The 13,452-nt window shown below is 42.5% G+C and overlaps 1 protein-coding gene across 1 annotated transcript; it reads left to right on the forward strand.

Moving 5' to 3' along the window:
* Nucleotides 1-1,254: 1,254 nt before the first annotated feature.
* LOC147460908 (uncharacterized) lies at nucleotides 1,255-2,207 on the forward strand. Its single transcript, XM_086499802.1, has 2 exons — nucleotides 1,255-1,431; nucleotides 1,783-2,207. Exons 1-2 carry the CDS (start codon nucleotides 1,255-1,257, stop codon nucleotides 2,062-2,064), a joined length of 459 nt encoding a protein of 152 aa, XP_086355928.1. The 3' UTR covers nucleotides 2,065-2,207.
* The last annotated feature ends 11,245 nt before the right edge of the window (nucleotides 2,208-13,452 follow it).

Below are 13,452 nucleotides of genomic sequence, written 5' to 3' on the forward strand. Positions count from 1 at the left end.
TGGTACGACCGCCAATGCAAGGAAGCTCTTGCGGGTGTGGGATGGGGTGTTGGGGGAAGACATGCCTCATTCATGTGACTCCACCCTTAGAGTCACAAAGCCTCACTATTGGAATTCTTTGCCGAATGGATTGCTGATTGCACGCAGCTATCTTCTTGCCTCAATCGCATCGAGCAGACTTGCCAACAGAGGGCTATACCTTTGTGATGGGCAAATAATATGCCTCTGTGTGTAATGACGGCGAGCAAGGGGAGATGGCGAAAAAAGAGATGACGGGCTTGATGGTGACAAGATGCGACTGTGATGGGGGCAGGGCTAGGGTTAAACCCCCTGACCAGATGCTACCCTGTAGCTTGGCGGGGAGCAACAAGGAGAGCGAGAGAAAACCCTAGGAATCCGAGGTGTGTGTGTGTGTGTGTGTGTGTGTGTGTGTGTGTGTGTGTGTGTGTGTGTGTGTGTGTGTGTGTGTGTGTGTGTGTGTGTGTGTGTGTGTGTGTGTGTGTGTGTGTGTGAGAGAGAGAGAGAGAGAGAGAGAGAGAGTTGCTACGCACTACCACATCGCACATGTTAAACAAGAAATTGAACCTGCTTTACACGAGCTCAAAAACCTCAGCAATACTCCTTTTCTCTCAAAAGGCAGTGCCCAAAACAAACAATGCGGGTGCCCTATTGGTGCGGCCCCTTGTGAAAGTAGTGGCGACAAGAGCAGTGTTTGTGAAAAAACGACGTTTCCACCACCTAATTCTTTTTATAAAAAAGTGCTCAGATGAGCATGATTTTCATTAATCACAGAATGTTACAATGAGCCATGGCATATCCTTTGTGCTCTTCAAAGGATTGGGTTGAACATCTCAACACGATTTGGTCCAAGAAGTGGTTTGCAAGTAAATGGAGACAAGTGGTTGGAAACATCTGGAAGGCCAAATACAGTTTGGAAGTGGATATATATACACTTATCTGGACACTCCTTTCTTCACGGAGGACCTTGCAATGGGTTCGAAACCATCGACAATGAAGATCTCGTAATTGACATATGCATGGTTAGAACTAAGGTGTTGAGAACTGTTTGGGAATCCATAAATGCAATGAACCTCAATCTAGTTCTAGAAAATACCCCCCTAGCTTGTCGCAATGAGAACTTGCAGTCAAGAAAAGTTTATTTTGGTGAGTGGGCGGGGCTTTGAGGCGGCGCCGGGTGGCCTTCCAGTTCCTTCCTTGCGCGAAAATTTCAATCCGCGATTAGCAACAGACATAATGGCAGAGCAGCAACAGCATCAGCATCAGCATCAGCAGGGTTCAGCTTCAGGCAGCGGCCATGGAGCATCTTCTCAGGCGGCAGCAACCAGTGCCCAACCGCCTTCATCTGGTCAGCAGTCTCAGCCGCAGGCCGAGCAACAGGACTCTTCTCCAGCTTTTGAGAAACAGAGTGAGGTACCCACTACAGCACATTTGGGCACTTTCTCATCAAGAAAAAGCGTGCGCACCACGCGAGGACTTAATGAATATGAAATTCTCATGAAAGCTTGTTTTCATTTTCTTGTCTGCATGGTCATATTTCTCTGCAGATTGTATGCTGTATTGATAGTAAGTACTCCTTGAAAGGACACTAAGGTAAGGTTTCAAGCTTATGATTGGGCCGAACAATTGTTCTGTTTACATCATTTGCTCTCCATTTGTGGCAACAAAGCTATAGATATTTGAGAACGCAGGTTGAGTCAGAGGATGTGCGAAACTACTTAACCTTGGACTTATTAGTGTTTTGAATTTTTTATGTACCGTAAGGCCACGAAGGCAGCAAAGGAGGCTTTTCAAGCTCATCAAGAGGCAGAGATGGCAATGAAAAAAGCTCAGAGCATGCAAATGCAGGCCCAAGAGAAGGCACATCAGGCATCCATGGAGATGATGGCTCAGCAGAGTTTGGCCCGACAGGTAGCGGACAAAGTTGCGCACAAAGCAGCGGAAGCTCAAAACAATCTCATGCAAGAGAAAATGGAGCAGTCAGCTATCCAACATTTAGCTGGACAGCAATTGGCCCAAAAGGTGATGGCCACTCAAGGTAAGTGAGTCGCTTTGTTTGTGGAGAGAGTTGGAGTCTAGTTTGGATTTGAAACATGGAACTTTGGAGATTGGCACTCAAAAGCATGCAGACCTTGTGCTATTATCACAAGAAGTTTTGGATAGGTTCTCACAATAATTCCCACATTATGACTTACCTCAACATCATCACAAGAACTTCATGACAAATTTTTATTTGGAAAAGGGGTCAATTTTCCTCTAAGGATTTCTAGTTTGAAACGTAAATTTAGATGGGAATTCTCCTTTTCCTTATGAGAAAAGCATGACGTTTTCATTTCCATGTTGGAATATAAGAACATAGTAAGAAATCTAGACTTTCCTTCCTACGTTTAACTTATCACATCATGGAAGTCCAAAAAATTTACATGGGAAAATTTCTTACTACCAACTTGAAAAGTTTTCCACTTGTGTATGTTAGAACTTCCACATGGAAAACTCATTTTTCAATTGGAAATATTGGAGGTGACACAATTAAAAAATTATATATAGGCTAGAGTCGGGATCAATTTTTAGAACTTCAATATATTTGCACTTTCGCGTATGGAAAACTCATTTTTCATTTGGAAATATTAGACTTAACCATTTAAAAAATCATATATAGGCTAGAGCTGGGGTTAATTCTTGACAGTCACCCTTGCCCTATAATTTTCCATGGTTTAATTATTCTTTAACATTTTAGTGTATTTTATAAAAGGTAGCTCACATTTTTGCTTGAAAAGAGTATATAAAATTCATTTCAAAAGGCAACCTAGAAAAAATGCTATTACTTCCAGAAGATCACATCTATCCCTTATCTCACCTAGTGGACACTTTTCTCACCTCGTGGACACATATCTCAAGGCCTCATATATCTACGTTTTTCAATATCTCTATCATCTTACATTTCAAATAAACATGTCTTAGAATTCTTTTAAGCTATTATCGCACGAGGGTTAGTTATTGGTTATAGATAACTATGTCAACTATGTTCAGAGCATTAGATGAATAACTAAGCCTCTTACATGGTCACAAGGCTTAGCTATTCATTCAACGTCTTAGCTATGTCTTCCACTTTATAACTCTGCCAAAATAGGTAGCTACATACATAGGGTAGGCATAATTTTTCATTTTATGCTCTTTCTAGCTTGTGATCAAGAATGAGGCTTAGTAATCATTTCAAAGTTTTGATAACTAAGCCTTGCATGACCATAGCCTTACTTCTTTAAACAATCCAATGTCTTGACGTGTTAGTTAGACTGCTGTGGTGTTTCTAACAATTTTAATTTAAAAGTCTAACCAAATTGCACAAATACTTTGTAGCAATGCTCGAAGATTGTTTGAGAGATTTATTACTACATTGAAGATAAGCATAAACAAGGACTTTGGAGACTTCAATTTTTTTTGTCAAAATTCAACGATGAGTGGATTATATAAAGATCAAGAAATTACAAATTTTAGTCATGCTCATGCCAAGCAATGATCCTTTACTAACCAGAGATACATCGGGGGCTTCAATTCTAAAGAGAATAGAACTACAAGGGCCTTCAAAAGGAGGTTCCAATGGAAGCAATCCTTTCCACAAAACATCTCAAAAGGAGGTTTCACTGGAGGCAACCCCTACCACATAACATCTCAAAAGGTGTTCTTGCTATGATTTACTAATTGAGTGATTTTTTAAATGTACATTGTGTATGCTCTTTAGGTCTCTTAAAGTTGGCAAAAGTTAACTATACATATCAACTACATTGTCTGAGTTCAATGCATCCATTGCAATTGCCTCCATGCGGTCATTACTCAGTAGCTCCACCACAACCTTATGCATCCCACACGATAATTAGTAAAACACACGACAAGACAATTTACAATATCTAAGTGGGAACATGTTTAACTTTCATATTTTCTTTATCTCACCTCTTTATCATGCAACTCATTGAACTTCTGTGGCATTTTCATAATTCTACATGACCTAGATATTTTAAGCATCTACACAAAAGAGACCCATTAATCAAAAGGTGGCATTAACAATGTTTTAGTAGCATATTGAAATTGTTAAAATACGGTTGGATGATTTTCATCGCATATAGAAGCCCTGGAGGGTAGAAACAAAAAGAACAATAAAAAATTAAACTTTAGGCTTGCTAGAAGCATGAGCTCTTCATAACTTAGTAACTAGGTTGACCTCTATGATGATGAAGAGAAGCATCCAAGCAACCTTTATTGACACAAGGGTGGAGGACTTTGTGGCTTGCTTATATACTAGAGATTCGCTTTATGAAGTCATGCTCATATTCTCTAAAGAATGGAGAATCGGTGATGCTTGACTCATAGGAACAAATGTGCGGCTACCCTCTTGGACCAACCCATCACATCATGTATATGGGCCACACTCTTCATGCCTATCTCACTCCAACCTTCACCAATACAAGAAAAGTTTGAGGTGTACCACAAAATCTCTGCGCAAAATTAACAACCGATAAGAGTGTCCCATGCCATCACAACCTATTTTCTAAGTTCATATCTTCAAAGCTGCAAGCAAAATTGAAAGGGTTGATATTAACACTTGAAACAAAATGAATCACATAGTACCATTCGAAAGCCATATGTATAGTCCTCGAGTATGACGCTTTGAGCTCAGCCCTGCTCAAAGGATGGAACTCGTAGTTATATGGGGCTGTAGATCTGGCCCTCTTCTTGTTACTGATACGCCTTCTCCGATTTGATTGCACGTACGAGCCAGTTGGTGGTCTCGAAGGTGGAGATGAGCTGGTGCTCGACCTGAGTGCCCATATGAGCCAGTTGGTGGAGATGAGCTGGTGCTCGACCTGAGTGCCCATATGAGCTCGTTGCCAACGTCGGCATGCTTGAGAAGTCCTAGTTGGCCGGAGAAAGTGGAATGAGGGGATGCAGGTGGACTCGGAGAATTACGGATACGTGTTGCACCTCAGCAATAGGTAACGATTAAGTGCTAGCTTGAGGAGGAGCTTATTCAAGCTTGGGCGGTTGTGTCACCCTGTAAATGCATTTGAGGATAGGCTTGTTCAAGCATGGCGCTGTAGTAAACGTAGCCGAGCTAAAGATTAAATAAACAGACTGCACAAGATGCGTCACAAAGAGAAGAAAATGTAGCGGGAGAAGAGCATGGTTGTAGCAGCATACTTGTGTCTGTGTGTGTGTGTGTGTGTGCTTTTGGGGGTAAGGGAGTCGCTCTGAACGGTTCTGCAGGCTGCTGCGACATCATATCGTTTGGATCATATTCTGTGTGACGCTTGTGTGGCTGGCTGGAGCGTGGGTCATCACAAGCAATGGCTTTGCCTACAAAAGCCTGGAAATGAATATTATTTTTTCCAGAAATAGCATAACCGTTCAGAGGCGCGCCCACTGACCATGTCGTTTCTCCATTATGAGGCTCCAGAGTGTGTGATATTTGATTCACAGAGAGAGAGAGAGAGAGAGAGAGAGAGAGAGAGAGAGAGGGGGAGAGAGAGAGAAAGTGGCAGTCTGTTCGGGAGAGATCGTTTTTCCAAACATACAAAATTTCTTTTCTTGAATTTGCTAAGAGTAAATTTTAGAAAATTAGGTTTATTAGTTGGTGAGCCCAAGGCCCTTTTTCCGACATCGGATGCTTGCAAACGTGATGAGCACTCCCAACGACAAGTCTACCGATTAGCAACTCTTAGGGGTGGCCAACATGATGGAGAAGATCGGCGACAAGCTGCATATGGGCGGCCACAAGAAGGAGGAGCCCCACAGTATAGGAGCCGCCCATGTGCCTCAGTATGCAGCCCCTAGCTATGGCGCCGCATGGCAGAGGTCTCTGTTCTGGTGCTACTGTAACAAAAGATATCAGATTTCAATCAACGATCATTTTGGCCTAATCTGGAGTTGAATCACCTACACTCATTGCCTTCCCAAACCCGTTCATCACATTTTTATGTTGATGCTATCATGTTGTTGGTGATGCAGACGGCAGAGGAAAAAGAAATGGAACGAGTAAACATCAAAGTGGACATGAGATCCGAAACGCATAGCAGGATCGATCACATTAAAGCTTTTGATGGTTATCCTCAAGTAATTATAAGCGAGTGGCTTCAATGCTAGATGCTTGCGCTTTTAGCAGAGTGTGTGAGGGGATTAGTGGCAGACAGCTCAATGTCGAGGGAAAGGCATTGGGGAATATTGCCACTAGTGCAAGTGATCATGGTCTAATGAGTTGTTGGCTTCAGTCGCACTCCTCGTGCAACTCTGTTGATAGCCTATGTGAAATTTTGATGAGGCAAGCATTTCGGAACAATCTGCAGACAAACAAAAACATCTCTCATGACCAATTCAACGCAGAATATGGTGTCCGCGGGAGTTGGTTAATGTGTAGCTCCAAGGAGATGCAACAGCATTGCAGTGGAACTCAAGTAGTAAATCATGCAGGTGCCTACGTTGCTGATCAGGATCAAAAGAATAGTCAAAGAGTAGAAGCAAAAGTTAATACTTTTTTTCACACAGAGATTTGATGCTGGAGAAGTTGGCGAACACGGACTACGGAGTAATTGCATTTCTAGAGACAAGCATACCAATATGTCAGTACCTATTAGCCTCCAGGAGCAGTTCACTGCTGTCCATTCAACAGCTCGGTGGGATAGGAGAAACTCTATAGACAATATGGCCAATATTGCGGTGTTTTGGTAATTTTCCCAATTGAAAATGACACGAAAAGAAGCTGAGGAGGACCTAGATTGTAGAGCCGACTCTGAATGCTTTGCGGGGTGAGGCTGCATGGAACTTCAGGAAGCACTGCGCAATGGGCTGAGCAGGGCCAAGCAACCCAGACAATGTCATCATCCCGTCATTGTCTCCTTCTGTAGTAACCGTCAATCCTCTGTACCAAGGGATTTAATTCTTTCATTGGCAAACCAATGCAGCCCTCTTCCTGGACGTTTCCACCTACATGGCCAGGCATGTTTAGCCCCAAAGGAACGCTATTTCAAGCTCGCGCACCTTCTTATGCATCCATGGCTAGTATGCCTCCCAGAAACTCTATCAATGGAGGGGTTACTGCTCTTGAGCATATGTGTAACATTTAAAGGCCTAAAAACTTATGTGTAGCGGAAATTAGCATGAACATAGTGGGCAAATGAGAATTACAAGAGTGCTTGGGTGGAGAGAGCAACAAAAAGCATAACACCTAGTTAGATAGCATCAACAATACTTTCAAAAGAGAGAGAAATTAAGCTATTGACAGCAGTTGAGGACCGGATTTGCATGGAGCCAGTCCCCCCTCCAAAAGGCTTTGTATTATGGTTTGTCCCATCAAGAGAGACATTGTACAATACAATTCTTTGTGTTCCTTCAAGACTAGCTAGTGCAATGAAGATGAAAGCTTCATGCACTAAGCAAAACACTTGCAAACACAACATCAATTATCCCCGTTCTCGGACCCAAGACCTCACACACCTTCGAAGATGGTGAGAGCTAGCAGGGTATGAGAGTAGATTGAGAGGAAGAAGGAGTATCTTACGAAAAAGATGTACATCTCCTCACATAATCACTCATATTAGCATAGCTTAGCTTAGTAATTAGCTTGGTAGAGGAGATGAGCATGCATTGAAGCTTGGCTCTTGGTTGGATTTGCATCCACATGCCAAGAGTATGTCGATGTAGGCTTCTATCTCACAAGCTTGGAGTAGGCGATGAGCTCTCCATTAAAGCTTGGGAAGAGACAATCTTCTTTACTTCTCACCTAGACTGTGTGAGAGTGTGTGTGTGTGTATCCCTACATGTATATATATGTATAGATGGATAGTGTCCCTATACGTACACATCTCTCCATATTATCTTAGCATGAAATTTGTGAATGAGCCCTCCGGAACATCTCTTATCCTTCTGTATGTCAAAACCATCTAAATCAGATGGAATCTTGGTGCCAAAATTGAGCGAGAACTGAGCTAAGAATTCTATAGCACATGTTTTTATTATCATTGATATACGATGTAAATAGTGCTCGATAATAATAGTGGTATCATGAGTCTAGTTCGAGAGTGAGTTAGGATATACACATCAACCTATAAGAACAATTATGATACCCCTTGCATATACGGACAGTGTCCATACATGTATACAACTCCATGTGTACATAGAATATCAAATTATTGATAATTAAGTACTATATTTGCCCTACATATTTCACAAAATACTATAAACTAGACAAATATGTCGATCAAGAGATATTTGCCGTGTATTTATTAATTTTGTAACTTGTAATTTTTCTCACCTTCAGCTTGAAAATTTAGAGGTACTTACCAAGATAAAATTTTAGAGATCAATGAACTGTATTTGAAAATATTTAAACTAAGTTGATATTAGATTTGTGGGTGAAAGGAATGTCTTGTCTCTCTCTCCCTCTCTCTCTCTCTCTTTCTCTCTACATCTCAACAAAGGTATCAACATAACTAGCTATAGTATCTATTTGTCTATAGATCTAACTTTTTGCTATTATCTCTACCTGTTTTCTATTGAAGGGAAGCTCTAAGTGTGCTACAAGAATTTACAAAGGGGTCGAAAAGAGTGATAATAAAAGAACACGAACCACAATAATAACTGCGAGCTATGATATAAATAATGTGCGATAATAATTACAATACCTATATATCAAGAGGTATTTGCTACCACCTCTATCATACACTTAAAGCCCGTTTTTGTCATGGGAGAACATACTCACATATCTAGCTTAGTTTTTCTTTCCAAGAAGCATGCAAAGATGTATGGTGCATCTCTGTTTATGGTTTGAGCATTGAGTGTTCCCTTGAGGAGGAGCTATGTTTCTTCTATCTAGTATTATAGAACAGGATGAGCAACAATCACAAGAGATGAGACCTCAAAGATCTATGCGATGAGTCTCGAACTCAAAAGAAATGATACTTTAAAGGGGACCCTAGGAACAGGAATAACTGATCTACCACAAAGGTCTGTGTCTGGAAGGTTGCTTTCTTGGTTTTTATGTGTTACCGAGTGTGTACTTGGTTCACACGCACACGTGATCCCTTAGAGATTCAACCCACTACCTCACTGAGTTGTCCCCTCTCAACATCATACCATGTGGTTCAAGCTTGCCTTCAACCGATGAGAGGGACGAAGTTCACTTCATGGGAGAACATGTGCAGCAAGTTACAAGGGCAGGTCAGCGTGGTGAGTGATAGGCTACCTTCAAAGGTGTGAGCTACATCTGCTGTTGATTAATGAGCAGGAACTGGTAATAACGATTTCTTGCACTCTTGTTGTAAAAGTAACTTATGATTTTAATAAGTGTGGACTTCCTTTCCACCTACCTCTTTTCCCAAAGTTCTTACATCTAATTCCCACATGGACCCTTTTTACCTATGCAAGTCTCAACATGTGTCTATTCCCACCTACCTATAATTCACACGTGATGGATAATCCTCACTCCCTCAACTTGTATATAAATCCCATTAGTTGCCCTCATTTGGAACAAGGTCTTCACTCTCCATTCAAGTGCAATCTATTGTCATTGCTCTATTTCTATCTTGCACTCTCTTATGTCTTGACATTAGCATATTAATTAATAGTGATATTAATCACATTTAAGTTAATCTCTAAGTTCTCACATGGTATCAGAGCGATAGAACTTAAGGTTAGTTTTTAATTAGCGCTAAGAGTATTCCATCTCTCTAGCCCACACTCGAAGCCTCACTCTCCATTCTTTTCAAGGAATCCGGAACCTCGAAAGATGGCCGAGTTAGCTTCTTCATCTTCCGCATCCACCTACAAGCCCCGCTACATTATCGACAAGCTTAACGGCACTAACTACGAAGTGTGGAAGATTCGGATGGAACTCTACCTCACGCAGCTGCAACTTTGGGACGTCACGTCAGGAGTCGAAGAGCAACCCGACCACCCCGAAGACCCTGAAGACAAAGATTCAACATACTTCATCGACACCTATAATACTTGGCAGAGTAGAAACAATAGTGCCAAGATGGAGCTCATTCTCCATTGCCAAGATCGGAAAGTCCAAATGGTGAAAAAGCTAACTACTGCTAGCGCCATTTGGAAGTTCTTCGAGAAGAACTACGAGCACACTGACCTCGTCTACCAAGTTTCCCTGATCAAGAAATTGGTAAACACTACCATGCAAGAGGGTCAGTCATCCTCCAAGTTTATGGAGACATGGCAAATACTTCTAGATGAAGTACTTATCTCAGGGTTTGCCATCCCTGAAGAGCTTCAAAGTCTGCTCTTATTGGCTTCTCTACCTGCATCACAGAGAGCTTTTATCACTACACAAGCCACTACGGCTAACTTGCAGCTACAAAATCTTGTAGCCAAGATCCATCAGGAGGAAACGCTTCGTGACCACACTAGCAGCTCGCAGAAGTCCACAACACTTGTCACTATGAAAAGAAACTCACGCCCTTACAACAACAAGAAGCCTCAACATTCGGGCCCTCCTCGACAACACAATAATTCTGGAAGAAAGTCGCAATTTCAAAGCCACCACAATCACCAAAATTCAAATCAATGCGCCAACTGTCATCGGTTTGGACACCTCACAAAGGACTGTCGGCAACCACGCAATCAAGGTAATTGTCCTATCTCTCACCCTAATCTATATCCTTCTTACCCTCAAGGGGGGACACGCCATGGCCAACCATCTCCTTTTATTTATGGTCAAGCTTATTATGTGACATATCTACTTATGATAGCCCATCTTATCCTTTGCAACTATATGCCACCACTATAGCCACTTCATATCCCAATATCTGGCTACTTGATACGGGCACCACCCATCATATGACATATCACCTACACTGGCTATCCAACATCACTTATCTAGAACACCCTCTAGAAGTATGCCTCGGTGATAACAACATCCATCTCGCCAAAGCCTATGGAGATGTTGTCATTAACCTACCTAATGGCCTACACACCACTATTTCTCATGTATATTATGTCCCTGGTCTCAAGAAAAATCTCATCTGTGTCAGCGAGCTAACCGACAATGGCATCATTATCAAATTCATGCGAGAAGGCTGCCACATTTCGGCACTAAACAAAGATGGTCAGTATGTCACACTTTTGGTCCCCAAAACTGGGCGTCTTTATCCATTGGGTGATTCATCGCCTGCACATGCATCTGCATCATCCATAAAAACACAAGAAAACACACTCAAATGGAATTATAGACTAGGACATATTTCTCAACATGTTTTGCACCAACTCACTCATCGCCAACTTGCACTAGGTCTTCCCAAGCACCTCACTCACATCACACTTTGTGAGGGATGCATTCTTGCTAAAGCACATCATGTCCCATTCCCCACTTCATCATCACGAGCCACTGCTCTATTGTCATTGCTCTATTTCTATCTTGCATCACAAGTGGGTATGCAATGCTTCCAAAGATGCGAAGGTGGCCAAGATGAGGTGGGTGACCGTGCCAGAGGGTGTAGTTCCATCACACCGCTACTTCCATCACACCGCAGACACTCGGTGCTCCACCTTGTGAGCTCCCATCACCTTCGCTACCGGTCTCACCTTTTCCGCAACTCCCACGAGACCTTGCCAGTTACTCCCATCCCAGAAGATATCGACGAAGTCGAGCCTCATAGCTCTACTTCTGCCACCTCACCATCGAAACACACTTAGGCTATACACTTGGACCAAGCCACCTCTAGCTCGCATGGTCGCACCCGCTCTCTTCGCGAGATCTATGAAGCCACCAATTTCTTTGCTGTCCTCAGTGATGAAATGATTCTTGAACATCCATCAGAGCCTCTTGAAGATGCCCTTCCCCTCTCTATTCTCGATGCCCTCGCTTCTAGCAAGAGCAAGGAGTTGCATGCCGCCATATTGGATGAACTCCAAACCCTCAAAGAAGCTAACACTTGGGAGCTTGTGCCACCTCCTAAGAATCATAACATTGTCTCTTGCAAATGGCTATTAAAGAAGAAATACCACCCCAACGGCTCAGTTGATCACTACAACGCACGCCTTGTCGCTCGCGGCTTCACTCAACAACAAGGTGTGGATTACTTCGACACCTATTTGCCAGTACTGGGTATGACTGCATTTCGGCTTCTTATTGCACTTGCTGCTAAGTTTAATCTTCTTTTACATCATCTTGATATAAAAACTGCCTTCTTACATGGCTTGCTCCAAGAGCTCATCTATATGCTACAACCTCCTCATCTTGAAGACCATCACCACTCTGATTATGTATGTAAATTGCATAAGCCCATTTATGGCTTAAAACAGTCTACACGAGAGTGGTACATCCGCATGCACCACTACTTGCTCAAATGTGGCTGGGAACGTCTTATGGCAGACTACAATATCTACATATGGCAGACCTCTAAAGGCATGGCTATCTTAGGCCTCTTTGTGGATGACATTCCTCTTCTTGGCACATTAGAGTACATGTTGCTACAAGCAATTGATTGCATCTCTCATGAGTTCCCAGTAACCGACAAAGGACGTATGACTTATTTTCTCGGCATTGAGGTCATAAGAGATCCAGCAGGTAAATTTATCCAATTATCCCAATCCAAATACATTGAAGAACTCCTCCTCTTCTATGGTATGTCTGCTTCAACCCCTGAGTTTACCCCTTTGCCTATTAAGCACAAGCTTGCTCCTGAATTTCATGATTACACTCACACTGATGCACTCTACTGCCCATCCTTTCATTTCCCAAAATTCTGCGGACATTTACGTTATCTTATCTCTTGCACCCGTTTCGATCTTTCCTACACAGGCCGTATCCTCTCTCGCTCTATGTCAAAGCCCTGTAAAGTGAACAAGCAAGCTGCAAAGCGCACCCTTCGCTACTTACGCATCACTCAACACTATGCCCTCACTTACTATTACGACCCCTCTAGCCCCATCTCTATTTCAGGATATATTGATGCCAATTGGGCTGGCGACGACCCTCGATGTTTTTCTATAGGGGGCTATGTATTCACTTTGGCTGGTGGTCCTATCTCTTGGCAAACCAAACAACAATGTTCTATGGCAAGTTCTTCTACTGAAGCGGAATACGTTGCTGCTGCTCTTGCCTCCCGCGAGGCTCTTTGGATCTCTGAATTGATCAACGAATTGAAGCTACCCTTCAATATCTCGACTGATCCAATCACTCTTTTTTGTGATAATCAGTCTACCATCGCACTTACAGAATCACCTTCCTTCTCAACCAAGCTGAAACACATTAAGATAAGCTTTCATCTGTTGAAAGAATTAGTCGTAAATGGCTTCATCAAGCTAGTGTATGTTCCATCTGCAGAAAATTGGGCAGACCTTCTCAGCAAGTCTGTGCCCGCCACTAAACAAACAGCCTCATCGCGTAATTTGAGTTTGATCCCTACCGGATGAACTTCTCATTGAGGGGGGATA

The sequence above is a fragment of the Adiantum capillus-veneris genome, chromosome 3, assembly GCF_014529385.1.
Source record: "Adiantum capillus-veneris isolate H3 chromosome 3, ASM1452938v2, whole genome shotgun sequence".
NCBI lineage: Eukaryota > Viridiplantae > Streptophyta > Polypodiopsida > Polypodiales > Pteridaceae > Adiantum > Adiantum capillus-veneris.